The following is a 13851-nucleotide window of genomic DNA, read 5'->3' as shown; positions in this document are numbered from 1 at the left end:
GTCCTTGAGTTCTATCAGGAGATATTTTTGTTTAGACTAATTCAGTCTTTGTTTCCCTTTTGTACCTTTTCTGATTAATATTCATTGTTACAGGATATTGGAACAGTTCTTAAACTTTTATCCACTGTCCCACAGATGAGCTCACAACTTGGGTCAATTTATAGACCCAGTTTTTACAGCAATGCTGACATGAATGGTAAGCGACGGCTCCTGTATTTGTTTCCTGCTCTGCCATTGGATAGATGCCCTTTTACTATGCTTCCTACTTTGTAAAGGTACAGAATGGTGAGGTAGGTGGTATTAGGGTTGAATGCACTAGCCTGATACCTCTGGAGAGATGAATTCAAATCCACTCTTAGATCCTGATTTAGGAATATGTTTAAGCTCCATTAACTTCAATGGGACTTGAGCACATGTTTAAGCACTTTACTGAATCAGGGACTTAGTTTCATTAGATTTTGGATTTAGAATCTGATAGGAGTCTTGCCACTGGCTTCAATGGGAGATGAATTGGGTTCATAGATCACAGGTGGATGAGTCTGGTAGGTCTCATCCTAATCGCTGCTTATTTATATCCCAACCACCATCACAGGAGTTGGAGTGTCAGGAGGTGCTATTGGACTGGACTGAGGTACCATCAGCACAGTTGGAGAGGGCCAGGACTGTGGTGTGACAGGTGGCAATTTCCTGGACAAACCTTAAGCTTAATACATTTTGGAGTGCATTGTATTAAAAATGCAATTGCTTATGTGCTATTGTGAGATTGTGTGCAACTTTTCTAGAAGGAAGGGGTATGCTAATATATTTCCTCCAGTTATCAGCCCTTTTGAAGCTTTGCCCTGGCAAATCCATTGTCTGGCAGATTACCTATTCACGTTTCTTCCAACTGGATTTTCCAGGGACCCAGCAGACAAAGAAAGGATTCTTGAATAAATATGCTTTCAGAAAGATAAAAATTAAGTAAACACTTTTTTGGCAACATCAGCTTGATGCAGTTATCTTTTACTCCAGCTCTTCTTGCATGGCTACCAAAGAGAGACGCCCAGAGCAAAAAATGGTCAGATTAAAGTGACTGCACGCAATGGAATATTACAGCTGATTCTCTAGCTGCCGTTACAAGGTGTGGCTATGCCTATACCTATGGTATCTTCACATTCAAAAGAGCCAGAAACGAGCATTTGCAGCATGTTTGTAGCTTCCATTGTCAGTTAGAAGATGGTTGGCTTTTTCCATACAAAAATCTTTATTTTTAATCAATATGCAAGGTGACTTGTCTAACCAAGAGACCCCTTCTTAGTGGTGCTCTCATGTTCTAGGATTTACAGAGCTGAAGTACAGAACCTGGGATCCCTCGGGGTCCAGTAAAGCTCTCCCTGCTCCTGCCATCAATGGAAAAATCTACTGGAGTCAAGTCTTCAGCCTCAGATCCATTTTCTTTTCAGGGCATCTCAAAATCTTTCACTCCACAACACTTTTCTTTCAGAGAGCAGAAAATCCCTGTGCTCTAATGGAGCCCCTGCTGCTTGGTAAACATTCAGATGGGGAAACTGTATCTCTGTTGCAGTCACTTTTTCCTTTGCTCCAGGAAGCGTGTGTATTTGTCTTTCTTTCATGAAGCATGAGTTACAGTAATTAGAAACTAGGGGCCCTAGTCTGTATGGTGGGAATGGCCTGACTCCATTGAAAATATTGCACATAAGAATCTCCCCATTCCCAGTCCTTTCTTTTCAGACCATAGTGAATTACAGTAATGTGGAAGAGAATTTGGGTGCTGCTGTGTGTGTCTGGGAGGGGCCTCCCCCAGGCAAGCTTTTGAAAGGGTATTTAGAGAGGCTGGAGGTATGTGTTTAATATTTTCACAGACCCTTGGGACTGTTTGGGGCTGCTCCTTGCCTTACAAGCCTGTTTAACCTAATGAAAAAGCCCCCTTGTGGGCAGCTGGCTGGCTCTGGGGATCAGTAGTGGACTGCGGTGCATTTCCCAAGTATAATTCTGTTTGCCTCAGGTCAAGAGTAACCAAAAGCTGCTGCTGCCCACTGTGAAATCATTTGATGGATCTCAATACAGTTACCAGCAAGCTAATGTCCAAAGCCAAAGGCCTCCTGGCTGCGAGCCCTAGTACAGAGTGTTTCTAGGACTGTTTTCTAAGTTCTTAGGCAGGAAAGAGGGGATCTATGTATGGGGAAAGATCTGAGTGCTGCTCACATAACGTTGAACCTTTTCCATAGATAGAGAACTCCAGTAAATACCCCAGGGCTGCCTCGCTGGCTCATCTCCCTAGCACTAATGCTCCTTTGCCCAATCCCTGAACCTACTGGCTACAGTTCTGCACAGATGGAGAACGTGAGGCAAGGGTTGTTTTGAATACAGCAGTTTCCCTTCAGGCTAATCATCTTTCCTGTAATGCACTCCCAGCCCAGTTAATGGGAGCCATGTGTGGGCACAGCCATAGCTAGCCCAGTGGACCTGGTCCAACTAATTCTAAACAAAGCCGTCATTTCTCTCCAGATTCCACCGGACTGGGTGACACCACTTTGAGAGTGTCACGCAAGAGGGTGGGGTGTTTTTTCCCCCCACAAGTTAGCATTTGTAACTTGGAAAGAACAATCTGCTTTTGATTGGATAGACAAGGAGAGCTTTTCTCAAGCTATTCGCATCTCTGGGGTCAACAACTGCTCTGACTTGCAGCCAGGGCTTAAAGCGGCATGAAAAGAATGCGTGGCATTGGTTGGGTTTGTGACTCCCTTGAAGCACCCCCACCCACCCACCCACACACACACACACACACACACACACACACTCTTTCAGCACTGAGTGTAGCTGAGCTGTGATAGACTGTGACCTCCTTAGATTTCATAAACTAAGCAAGGTGCAGCCAGCACTGTCCTTGGATGAGAGCCCTGTAGAGACAATGAGAAGCTGCAGGCAGTCACCTGCCTCCCCCTCTGGGTTATAGAAGTTAGAACTATTTGTTCAGATGAATTAATAAAGGTCAGATGAAGCTTGGAGTCTGGATTAGGCAGTGATTTTGAACCCAGATGATCTGCTTTCTGTTGATCCTCACCTTGGACATCCCCAGACCAGTGCTCTTTGCTATGCCCTGAAATGCTTTCCACATCCGCTCAAACCAAATATAAGTCTCTCCCTCATGGAATTGCAGAGCGCTACTGCTCAGCCACCCCCTTGCTAGGTAGCTTGTCTAAGTTCACCTGTTGCCACCAATGGAAATAGCCAACCAGTTCAGTTCAAGGCTTGGCTCAAAAGATTGGAATTGGCTGCCTACTTTCTGTTGGAATCCCAGTTCCAAATAATGAATTTTGAGGTTCTCTGGCCATGCTGAAATATTTTTTTAAAACATTTGTTTGGGTCGACCTGAAAAAAAATATTTTGCTGAATTTTTGGTGAATCAAAAAGTAAAAGAAAATTCATTTTGGGTCAAATGGAATAGTTAGTTTGACAGGAAACTGTGTTTTCTCTAGATTTTGAGTTTTGTTTTTATATTTCTGTATTTTTAAGTAAATTGAAGGACATTTGAAATGAAAAATCATTAAAACTTTTCATTCTGAAAGTATTCCAGGGTTGGAATAAGTCAAAACAGCAGATACTTTGTTTTTTTCGGTCAAAACAGTTCAGTGAAACCAACAAAAATTTGTGACATTTTTGATATCACCAGATCTGTATTTTTCACCAAAAACAATTTTGGCCAATTTTTTTTGCCCAGCTCTACCTGTGAACTCCATCACTTGAGACATTTAAACCTGGACTGGACACTGCTTGGGAAACTGTACTCTAGAAAGCAGCCTGGGATTGGCAGAGGGGGCTAAAGGAATGGGATAGCTGCTGCTTGTATTGTGACATTTCCTTTGGGGACCCTTGCCACTGCCTGTCCTCAGTGTGAGGAAGTCTTGTCTGTGCCCGCAACGTGAAACCACTAGTCTTGGGCAGCACAAGCACGCCGTCCTACCCTTTGTAGGTCTCGCTTTCTCGGTACAGATTACCAATAGGCACATACCGTCCCCGTGAGCTCTCAGAATGACCTCTGGCACGCCCAGCCCATGTTCCACTGAACAGTCACAGAACTCTCAGAGCTGCTATTCCCTAAAGGAAAAACACATACCAGCTTGCAAAATTCAACTGAGGATCACCACTCAGCTCAGCACACTTCAATAGATACATAGAGCAAAAACAGGAATAAGTTTATTATCAAAACAGAGATACAAGGACAGCAAGCGAGGATATTGCAAAGCAGTGGTTACACACAAAACAAAATCATAACATGCTTTCTAGAGCTGACGCTTACCTAATAAGGCATTCAAATATTTCCTATGAGATAGCTCACCCCACATCCTTTTCTCAGCATTTTCAACCAGTTTAGCTGAGATCACTTCTCATCAAATCAATCCTGCTGGCAGTCCTCACAGACTAAAGGAATAACTGGAGGTTCATCTGCACCCCAGATAGAGTTTCAAAAGTTCATTGCCTTATGCCTAAACAAGATAACCCCTGCTGGCTTATTTTTTCCTGAAGCCCCTGCAATCAATTAATTAGAATTTTGCTCAGACTGTAAATGGGTGTCCTTTGGGAACCACAGAATGCTCAGTTTGCACATGATGAGCCAGAGTGAAATAAGCATCTCTGTCTTGCATGACAGAGGTATGTGGATCACCTAGTGGCCTGCCTTAACTCACAGTCCGAGGGAACATAAGTTTTAGTATATATCCATAACTATTCACATGTTTTCCATACATACATCTTGCAATGATTATGACGATCAGTGTGACACAGACTTTCGTTAGAGACCTTACATGACCCCTTTTGATGAACCCAGGAGATCCCTCTACATCTATGTACTCAGCGGCCATCTGCCGCTTGGTGTCAAGGGGTCCTTGGGTCACAAATCCCATCTCTCAATTCTATATTCTTTGATTAATGCAGATGCCAATGCAAAATCACGTGCAGGTTTGGCTTTGAGAAGCTCCCACCCCAGCTCCCTGTGCTACCTGCCCCCTACAATTCCGTGCCCCTCACAGAGCCAAAATACAAGTTTGACCCAGGTGCTTTTTTCCCTAGGGCCAGCCCTGCCCTCTCCCTTGTGCCAAGGATCTTTCCTGCTCATTTTCAGCAGGACTAAGCAGGTCGCTTGCAGGCAACCAGACTCAGCACAGCCTCAAAATCTGAAAATGTGCTTTCGGGACGGTTTGGGGTCACCTCAACACACTGTACGTCATACCCGGCCTCTCTCAGGGCTTCCTCCACCGACTCCTGCTCCAGGTAGAGGCAGGAGAACCTGCGCTGGCCTACCATGTAGTAGGTTTCTTTCAGGACTATCACCATCACCAAGTGGCCTCCTGGCTTTAACAGAGAACTGATATTCTTCAGTGCTGCACGATAACTGTTCAGGTCTTTGCACGCAGCTTCCAAGCACAGTGTGGAGAGCAGGCAGTCGGCCTGGGGCAGAGACACAGGGGCCAAGATGTTGGATTTAGACACATCGCATTTCAGAACCTGCTTGACTTTCTTTCTCAACTTATCTTCCTTCTCAGCCCACTTTTCCCTGCAAGAAATGTTATATTGTGTACTATTGCATGATTTTCAGTCTGTCCAACAGATCTCAGCATGGGGATGTTCAGTGGACTCGAAAGGCAGCACATTTAAAACTAATAAGAGGAGACACTTTTTCCACACAGCATGCAACTAACCAGTGGAGCTCATTGTCACAAGACACCGCTGAGGCCAAGAATTAGACAAAAGGATCTGATATTTACATGGATAATAGCCAGTTACATTACAGTAGGGATTAACCATAACCAAGACCTGAAAGGCTATAAACCCTCCTGCTTCAGGGCATAAGTGAACCCCTGACTAGCTAGAGTTAGGAGGAAACTTTCCCTGGGTGTTAGGCATTTCACAATTGGCAAACTGCAGAGCAATGCAGCAGTAGCAAGAAAGGATATTGGTGTGACTCTCCATTCCTACTGATCCAGGAGCATGCAGAGCTTTGGACAGCTCAGCATTTTCTCTTTGCATAATACCTTCTGCTATTCTGATCTATGGAAGGAAGGAGGAGGCTCCAGTGTTTAGCATGCTAACCCAGAACCCTGGAAACCTGCAGTCAGTTCTGTGCTCTGCCACAGATCCTTCTGTGTGGCTTTGAATAAGTCACAGTCGCTCTGTGCCTCAGTTCCCTCTCTGAATAATGGGGGTAATGTCACAAGGGTGTTAAGAGTCAATGCATTAATAAAAATAGAGTCTCTCAGATACTATGGCAATGGGGGCTATATGAGTTTCCAGATAAATAGTGTCTCATGCCTCTAATCTGCAGCCCTTCTTCCCCCAACCCTCCATCATTCCAGTCCTCAGCTGCATCCTTCAACAGCTCTGCCTGAACAGGCCCTTTTCTGTTCCAGTCCTGGGCTCTCCCCACCCCTCCAGCTTTGCCAATGCACCTCTGTCCAAACCTGTATTCCCTGACCCTTACTATGCCAGTCCTGCTCCCCCTACACACAGATACATGGCTCTGCTGATGCCCCTCAGTCCTAACCTACTGCTTGCTCTTCCAGCCTGGCACCTCTCCTGAACTGAGACTGCCACTGGTGTGGATTTCAATTAAAATCAAGTAGCTAAAACTATTCACTGCCTTCTGAAAATATAAGGGCTGATGTACTTGGCAATATTTATGTGGATGTTTAGCTCTGGAGAGAGATTCGATAGCAAGTCTCGGCAACACAAAGCCCCACATCAGACTGAAACACCATCGCTGCCATACATAGAGACAGCTGCTTTATCTAGATACAGCTGTTGTTTTATTATTGATCAGTTTTGTTACCTCATTCACACCATGGCCATTTGCAGACCTGTGTAAAGACACGGGCCCTTGTTCCAAGGACCTTGCTCTCCAGGCTAACTAGAACTTTTTATTCTAGACAAGCTCTCAACAAGGTCCCGTGAGAGGCCCCTGCTGGCCCAGAGTGGAATTTTACAGACATTACACGCTATTGGGAAATAGTTTGTGTGGTTTTCCAGGTTTCAATTTCCTGTTTAAACCATAACCTCACAGGAAACTAAAAAGCGAGACATCCTCATTCCCTGCCTTGGCCCAACCGCAGGCTGCAATGACTGAATCGTATTCACCCAGAGTCGAAAAAGGACGAATTGAGAGAAGCAGAAGTGGGATCAGTGTTTGTACAACTGCACTCACACAGTTGGCAGTAACTACTTGCACTCCATTGAATGACTGTCCTGGGAGGGGTAATGCCCAGAACTACAAATTTGGAAATTACCAAGTAAGGAGAAACTCTGACATGGCACAGCAAAGGTGATGTGTACAGAAACCTGCTTACCATAACTGGGGAATTTAAGTAAAGGTCTCTGTCCTGGTTGTTCATTTCAATATGACTTTGGATTCAGGTTTCAAATCCCTCCACATATGCTTTTGAAAGACACACACTGAGTCCTTTCCATCTATGGTGGGAGCAATGGCCATGTAGTCTAAGCAAAGACCTGTGTTCTAGTTCTTACTCTGCCACTGACATCCTGTGTGATCTTGGGCATGTCACTTCCCCTCTCTGCACCTTAGTGTCCCCATCTTTAAAACGGAGATTAAAATGCTTCCTTATCTGTCTATGCAGTGTAGTTGTATCCATGTTGGTCACACGATATTAGAGTCACAAGGTGGGTGAGATAATCTCTTTTATTGTACCAACTTTCATCCAATAACTTACTCCAACAAAAAAAATTACCTCACCTACCTTGCCCCCTTATCTGTCTGCCAATGTATTTATGCTATGCCCATCACCATGGTATTTCACCTTCCAGAGTTGTTATGAAGCTAAATTCACTAATGTTTTTAAAACTCACAGTCAACCTCTGGAGCTCATTGCCAGGGGATATTGTGAAGGCCAAAAGTATAGCTGGGTTCAAATAGCATTAGATAAGTTCATGGAGGATGGGTCCATCAAAGGTTATTAGCCAAGACGGTCTGGGACACAATCTCATCCTCTGTGTGTCCCTAAGCCTCTGACTGCCAGATGCTGGGACTGGATAACAGGGGATGGATCACTTGATGATTGGCCTGTTCTGTTCATTCCCATTGAAGAATCTGGCACTGTCAGAAGACAGGATACTAGGCTAGATGGGGCTTTGATCTAAGCTGGTATGACCGTCCTTATGACATGGAAGGTGATTGAGAACTGCAAAGTATTAGTACATATTAGAATACTTATTTCAGTACAATAGTGTGAAATTTAGATTGCAAGCTCTCTGGGGCAGGGACCTTTTTGCTGGATGTTTGTACAGCACCTAACACAAGGGGATCCTGATCCCTGGCGATGCAGGGGTACTGGAACAATTTTTATAGTGAGAATGCTGATAGCCATTGAACCTAATTTGTAAACCCTGTACATAATGCAATCAACTTCAAGCCAGGGGGTACTGCAGCATCCCCAACCTCCTTACTTCCAGCACCTATGTGTGTAACGCATCATGTTACCTATAAAAGTCTCCGTAAGGTGGATCCTTGTGAAATAGAGGGGTTTCAACATGAAATTGTGTCCTGAGAATTATTATTAAAGCCTCCAATCATGAAAGGAAAAATGACAAAATCTATGCACAAAGAAAATGTTTGCTCTAAATTTTCAAAAGTGACTAGTGATTTCGGGAGCCTCTTTTTGGGTGTCCAACTTGAGCTACCTTAAAGGGAGCCTGATTTTCACTTGGAAAGTGCTAGATTTGGGCCTCTTTTACAGCATCTCATTTAAGGCACCCAAAAAACTAGTCATCTGGGAAAATGTGCGGAATTGGTCAGAAAAATGTCCAAACCAAAGTTTGAGGGAAAATGATGGGGGAAGTTACACAAAGATGTCCATGATTTTTTGTTTGTTTTCCAATCAGCTGCAATTACTGTAAAAAAAAATTGAAAAAAGTTACTTAAGTTTGAGAAACATGCAGGCTTCAGCCCTTTATGAGGAGTATGGGGGGCTTTCCTGATAGCAGCTACAGGGAATGTGTGACAGTTGTTCTGTTTGCAGCACTATTCTAGTCAACATTTTTACACAACACAGAGATAAGCCCTGGGCCCTGATCCTGAAACACTTATACACTGCTTCACTGCAGGCAATGTATTATTATTTATTATTTGTATTACTGCAGCGCAGGAGTGCTGGAACAATTTGTATAGTGGGGGTACTGAGAGCCGGTAAACCAAACTGTAAACCCTGTATATGATGGAAACCACTTCAAGCCAGGGAGTTCTGCTGCACCAGTAGTTCTAGCAACTGGCTTGTGGGCACTATGTGAATTAAGATAATATAATAATTTTAACTAATTATAATAGTGACACATGACCTACAGGATTCAGTTGGCAGCTTTCATACATGGCAGTTGGATCCATGAGCGAGAGCTTCCAGGAGATTCCCATTTCTTCAGCCTCCCTGTGTCTGTCATATGTCAGCCTGTTGGTGTCCTAATCAGTTTGTCATTGTGTTTTTACATCATACTCTAGTAAGAGGTCCCCTCCCCTGCAGGGGTTCATTTCAGTGACAAGACATGTTTTTTCTCACTGGATCATCAGTAGCCAGGTCTCCCTCCCTTACCTGTCTCCTTCAAGCTCACACACATATTTCACCACTGGAGTCCAGTCGAATGCTCCTGGCTCATTATTCAGCCATTTCTCCAGTTCTTGGCGGTTCCGGTCTGTATAGTCCGAAGCGATGATCTCCTTAAAGTTCTCGCAGGCGGAGAGGAGCTGATAAATGGTGGGGCCACTGCCGATGTCAATCAGGGTGTCGCCTTTCACCCCACCTGGTTTGGAACGTTGAGGAACGAAGTTACATTGGCGCATTGCATGACCCATAAATCAGAGAAGTTGTACTCACTGCTGATTGGGGTTTCGGGGGGGGGGTGTTTGTTTTTTTATTTGCTTCTTTGACGCCTCATGTGAATGGTATGTAGGATGGAGCACTCCTCCAGCAACAGCCTCATCACCTAACGAGGTGTGTCCTGGTTAGAGCCTTTGCCTAGGACTAATGAAATCTGCCACAGACTTGCTGTGTGACTTTGGTGCATCACTTAATCTCTCTGAGCCTCAGTCCTTCATATGTTAAGTGGGAATAACAATCCTACCTTTGTACATCTTGACTAGTTAGATTATAAACTCTCTGCTGAGGCTGAAGTTGCTCCTTATTCCCAATTCCTTGTTTGTGGTACTAGCTTCCTATCCATTGTTCTCAGTTGTGTATTTAACCTCCACAATTATTTAAAAATATGTCAATGTAAGACTAATGATATTTAGAAATTTCATCAAATGTAACAAAACTTCAGGTCAGCCAGCAGTGCGCCTCAGTTCCTTCAGAATAGTCTAACAGTGGCAGGGATGTGTCACTTCAGGTGACCCAAGCCTAATTTTGTCATGTTCAGCCCATCAAAACCCACTTCCTTACTTCCTAAGTAATCGAATAATCAGATCATTATCTTTTACATTTGTATCAGTTCAATTGCATTGATCAATATATTTTTAAATCATTTCGGCATGTGAATAAGGATCTCGGAACCATGAATAAGGAACCAAGAATAAAGACTTCAGTCTCAGAGTTCTCTAGGGTAAGGATTTCTTATATGCTTGTACAGCGCTGAGCACAAACAGGGTCCCGATCTCTCTACTATCGCAATAATCATTCTATGACACTCATTATCATAGCTTTTCTGAGACCATGATCCTGAACATGCTTTAAAAATGTTGCTAGATTAGATTAAAAAACTAGAAAACCAGAGTAGGGAACCAGCGGTGGGAAGGGTAACCCAGAATAGTTTAGTTATAAACTGCTTAGCTGTGAGCCCAATCATATGCTGTAAGTTGCTGTGGAGAAGTTGTCCAAGGTTTGTCGTAACATCAGTAACTCCTAATCCATTCCCAGGTTTAGAATCCAGCTGTTACTTTTTGTAACATATAGCAGGAAAGAAATCAGATTAATTTATGAAGAGGCAGGATTTTTTTTTAATTCCTGTGATATTAAAGTTTGACTGCTTGTGCAACAGTGAAGACCATTCCAGATTGCAACATTGCTCATAGTAGGATGCAGAGTGTTGTCAGAGGTGTGTTGTCAGAGGCTACCGGTGTGGTGCTCTGCTCTCTCTGTTGGTATCACTCGGCTGCGTGCGTGAGCTCTCCCTGTGTGCTGCCCCAGCTCTGCAGATAGCTGATACAGCAGACCTGACGAGAACCCCCAATGACCACAGACTCTAGTAAGGTGCAAAGTCACGTCTGCTAGGTTTATTGCGATCTTGGACACAATGGCAGTTCCCTGTAGGTTTCTTAGCCTAACTCAGGGCATACTACGAGAAAGTGCCTCTTGGCAATGGACCCCGCTCAGCCAGTGGCGGGACTTTCCACTGCCCCCTAGGCCGGACAAAGACATCGCCCCAGGGATACATTTTTATACACAGGTACAAACAAGTTACACATCACTCCTGATGTATTGAGGTACAACCCTTCTACGTAGCAAGGTACAAGCCCTCTACGTAGTAAGGTGCCGCCTCTCACCTTGTACATGTTGGCTCGATCAAAACAACTCTATCCATCATATTACCCTTTTGCCCCTATCATTGGGATGGGTCAGTCTGTTCCTTGTTATCTGTGTGGAATGTGCAAGTATGTGAATGTTCTGATCTCTAGTGTTCAGTACCTTTTAGGTACGTATCTTCTTGCAGCATCAGCCCTTTCCTTGCCAGCTTCTGTGAGCAGGGCCTGCCTCTGGCTCACAGCTTCACTTTGCTTTATGTTAGCAAAGTCTTGGCCATTATTTTAGTTCAGGCCTCAGGCCTCATACTGGGCCTTTATCAGGGCCTTCACTTACTACACAGGGAACCAGGTCACCTGCTCCTTTTACTAGTTGCAATTTCCAGTCCATCCGACTCAGTGATTTGAATTCTCATGAAAGTCTGGGGTTGATGACACAGATGGCTCCCTACTCTGGGTCTCCCATCCTGACTCAGCCATTCCAGCCTTGGGCCTCACCCTCAATTCTGCCAGTGTATCTCATTCTTGAGCCGCAGCTTCCACTCGCTCTTCACCTCCTGGTCTTTACCGCACGCAGCTCTGCTAATGCAGCTCAATCCTATACCACAATACGCTTGTTATTCCAATCCCGAGCTTCACTATACACCGCTCTGCAGACGCTCTTCAATCCTGACTCACAGTCCCTACCTTTCTCTAGTCTAGGTCTCCTCCAGCCATAGCTCTGCCAATACCTCTCAATCCTGACCCACGGCACCTCTCATTATTCCAGCCCTCGACCTCTCCAGAATTGAGATTGCCACTGACGTATGGATTTTAAAGGGGAAAATCAAGTAGCTAAAACTAGCTGCAACACTTAGAAAACAAAGGGGCTGACATACTCTGAAACACTTTCGGTAGCTTAGTGTGCGTATGTAGCTCTAGAGATTAGTGTATGTGACATACAAAACCCCACATCATGCTGAGCCATCATGCCTCTACAGCTGCTAATTTCAATTGGAAACCCTTTCAAAATTATTTATTATGTGCATGCCCCAGACATGCTATGAGTATGAAGACAAGACTCCTGTCCCAAAAGCCTTACTACCCTTATAGAGCCTTGTTGTCTCCCGTCACAGACAGCATTATTAAACGAGCATGAGATCACAGGACAAGGGAAAAGCTGAGAAAGTCTCAGCCCTAGTGCACTATGCCCACAGGACACTGTACTCACGTGAAGTGAATATCTTAAACAGGCTTCTCAGGTTTAATTCCAGAATTTCATTCCCTTGGCAATGACTGGAACTGAAGGAATAGTAGGTCTTCAAATACACAGTAGGGTCAAAATCTTTCTGATAAGCTTCTCCCCCTGTGAAACTAGCTGGAGATTCCATCTTGCACAAACAACCTCTGCTCTGTATTTGTTCCCAGTGGAGATTGATAGCTCTTCCTGTTGATACTTTAACCCCTCCTTGTACTTTAAAAATTTCACTTTCACTTCAGACTAAGAAATTTTTCAGGCTGCAAGATTTTCTCAGGCCACAGAATCAAAAGAAGTAGCAGCAGAAAAGAATATACGAGGAAGGGTGACCATATTTTCCCAAAGGGAAAATGGGACACCAGGTGAGGCCGGCCCGAGGTTTCCCTGTATGGGGCCAGCCTGAAGCCCCCGTGCCACTCGCACGCATGGGGCTGGCCCAGCCCAAGCTGCTCTCCTAAGCCTTCCCTCCCTTCTTCTCAGGGTTGGCGTTGCCGCTCTCTCACCTCCACCCACACATTCCTCCGTTTCCCATGGGTGGTTGCACCACACTTTTTTGGCCGGACTGGGCATTTGTCCCATTTGCTCTTGCCAGCTGATGCTCAGTTGGCAAGAAGAAATGGGACAAATGCCAAAAAAAAGTGGGGACGGTTGGGACAGGGCTTAAAAAAGGGACCGTCCCAGCCAAAATGGGACATATTTCACCCTACTCTGAGGCTATGTCTACACTAGCCATGGGATGATGGTCTGGTCAGATCTGGTCTGGTCCGGAGCTCAGTCAAATGCTCCCAGCTCATTCTGCAGCCATTTCTGCATCTCCTGGCGGTTCTGGTCCATCTAGTCTGTGGCAATGATCTCCTGGAAGGTTTTGCTGGTATATGGTGGGGCTGGTGTACAGATATGAATCAGGGTGTCCCCTTTATTATCGTCAGATCTGAAGTAAGCAATCCCAACTTCTCGGGACATACAGCAGCAGGGAATGGATGATAAAGTTGGATGGATAGAGGCTGAGTTTAGCAAGCTTAAGGATTTCTTCTCTACATTTCTTAAGGGTTTCCAGAAGGCCATTGCCCAGAGAGGTAAAATTCAGTGAAGGACCCTGTAT

At 44.7% G+C, this 13851-nt stretch overlaps 1 protein-coding gene across 1 annotated transcript; it reads right to left on the bottom strand.

Annotated features, from left to right (window-relative positions):
• Window positions 1-4175: 4175 nt before the first annotated feature.
• LOC115637325 (nicotinamide N-methyltransferase-like) lies at window positions 4176-13008 on the bottom strand. The gene is made up of 3 exons (XM_030538501.1): window positions 12723-13008; window positions 9591-9798; window positions 4176-5554 (listed from the first exon to the last, which is right to left on the bottom strand). Exons 1-3 carry the CDS (start codon window positions 12880-12882, stop codon window positions 5128-5130), a joined length of 795 nt encoding a protein of 264 aa, XP_030394361.1. The 5' UTR covers window positions 12883-13008; the 3' UTR covers window positions 4176-5127.
• Window positions 13009-13851: the final 843 nt, after the last annotated feature.

This window comes from Gopherus evgoodei, chromosome 19 (assembly GCF_007399415.2).
Source record: "Gopherus evgoodei ecotype Sinaloan lineage chromosome 19, rGopEvg1_v1.p, whole genome shotgun sequence".
Classification (NCBI taxonomy): Eukaryota; Metazoa; Chordata; order Testudines; family Testudinidae; genus Gopherus; species Gopherus evgoodei.
This window is presented reverse-complemented; position numbering and strand designations above follow the sequence as displayed.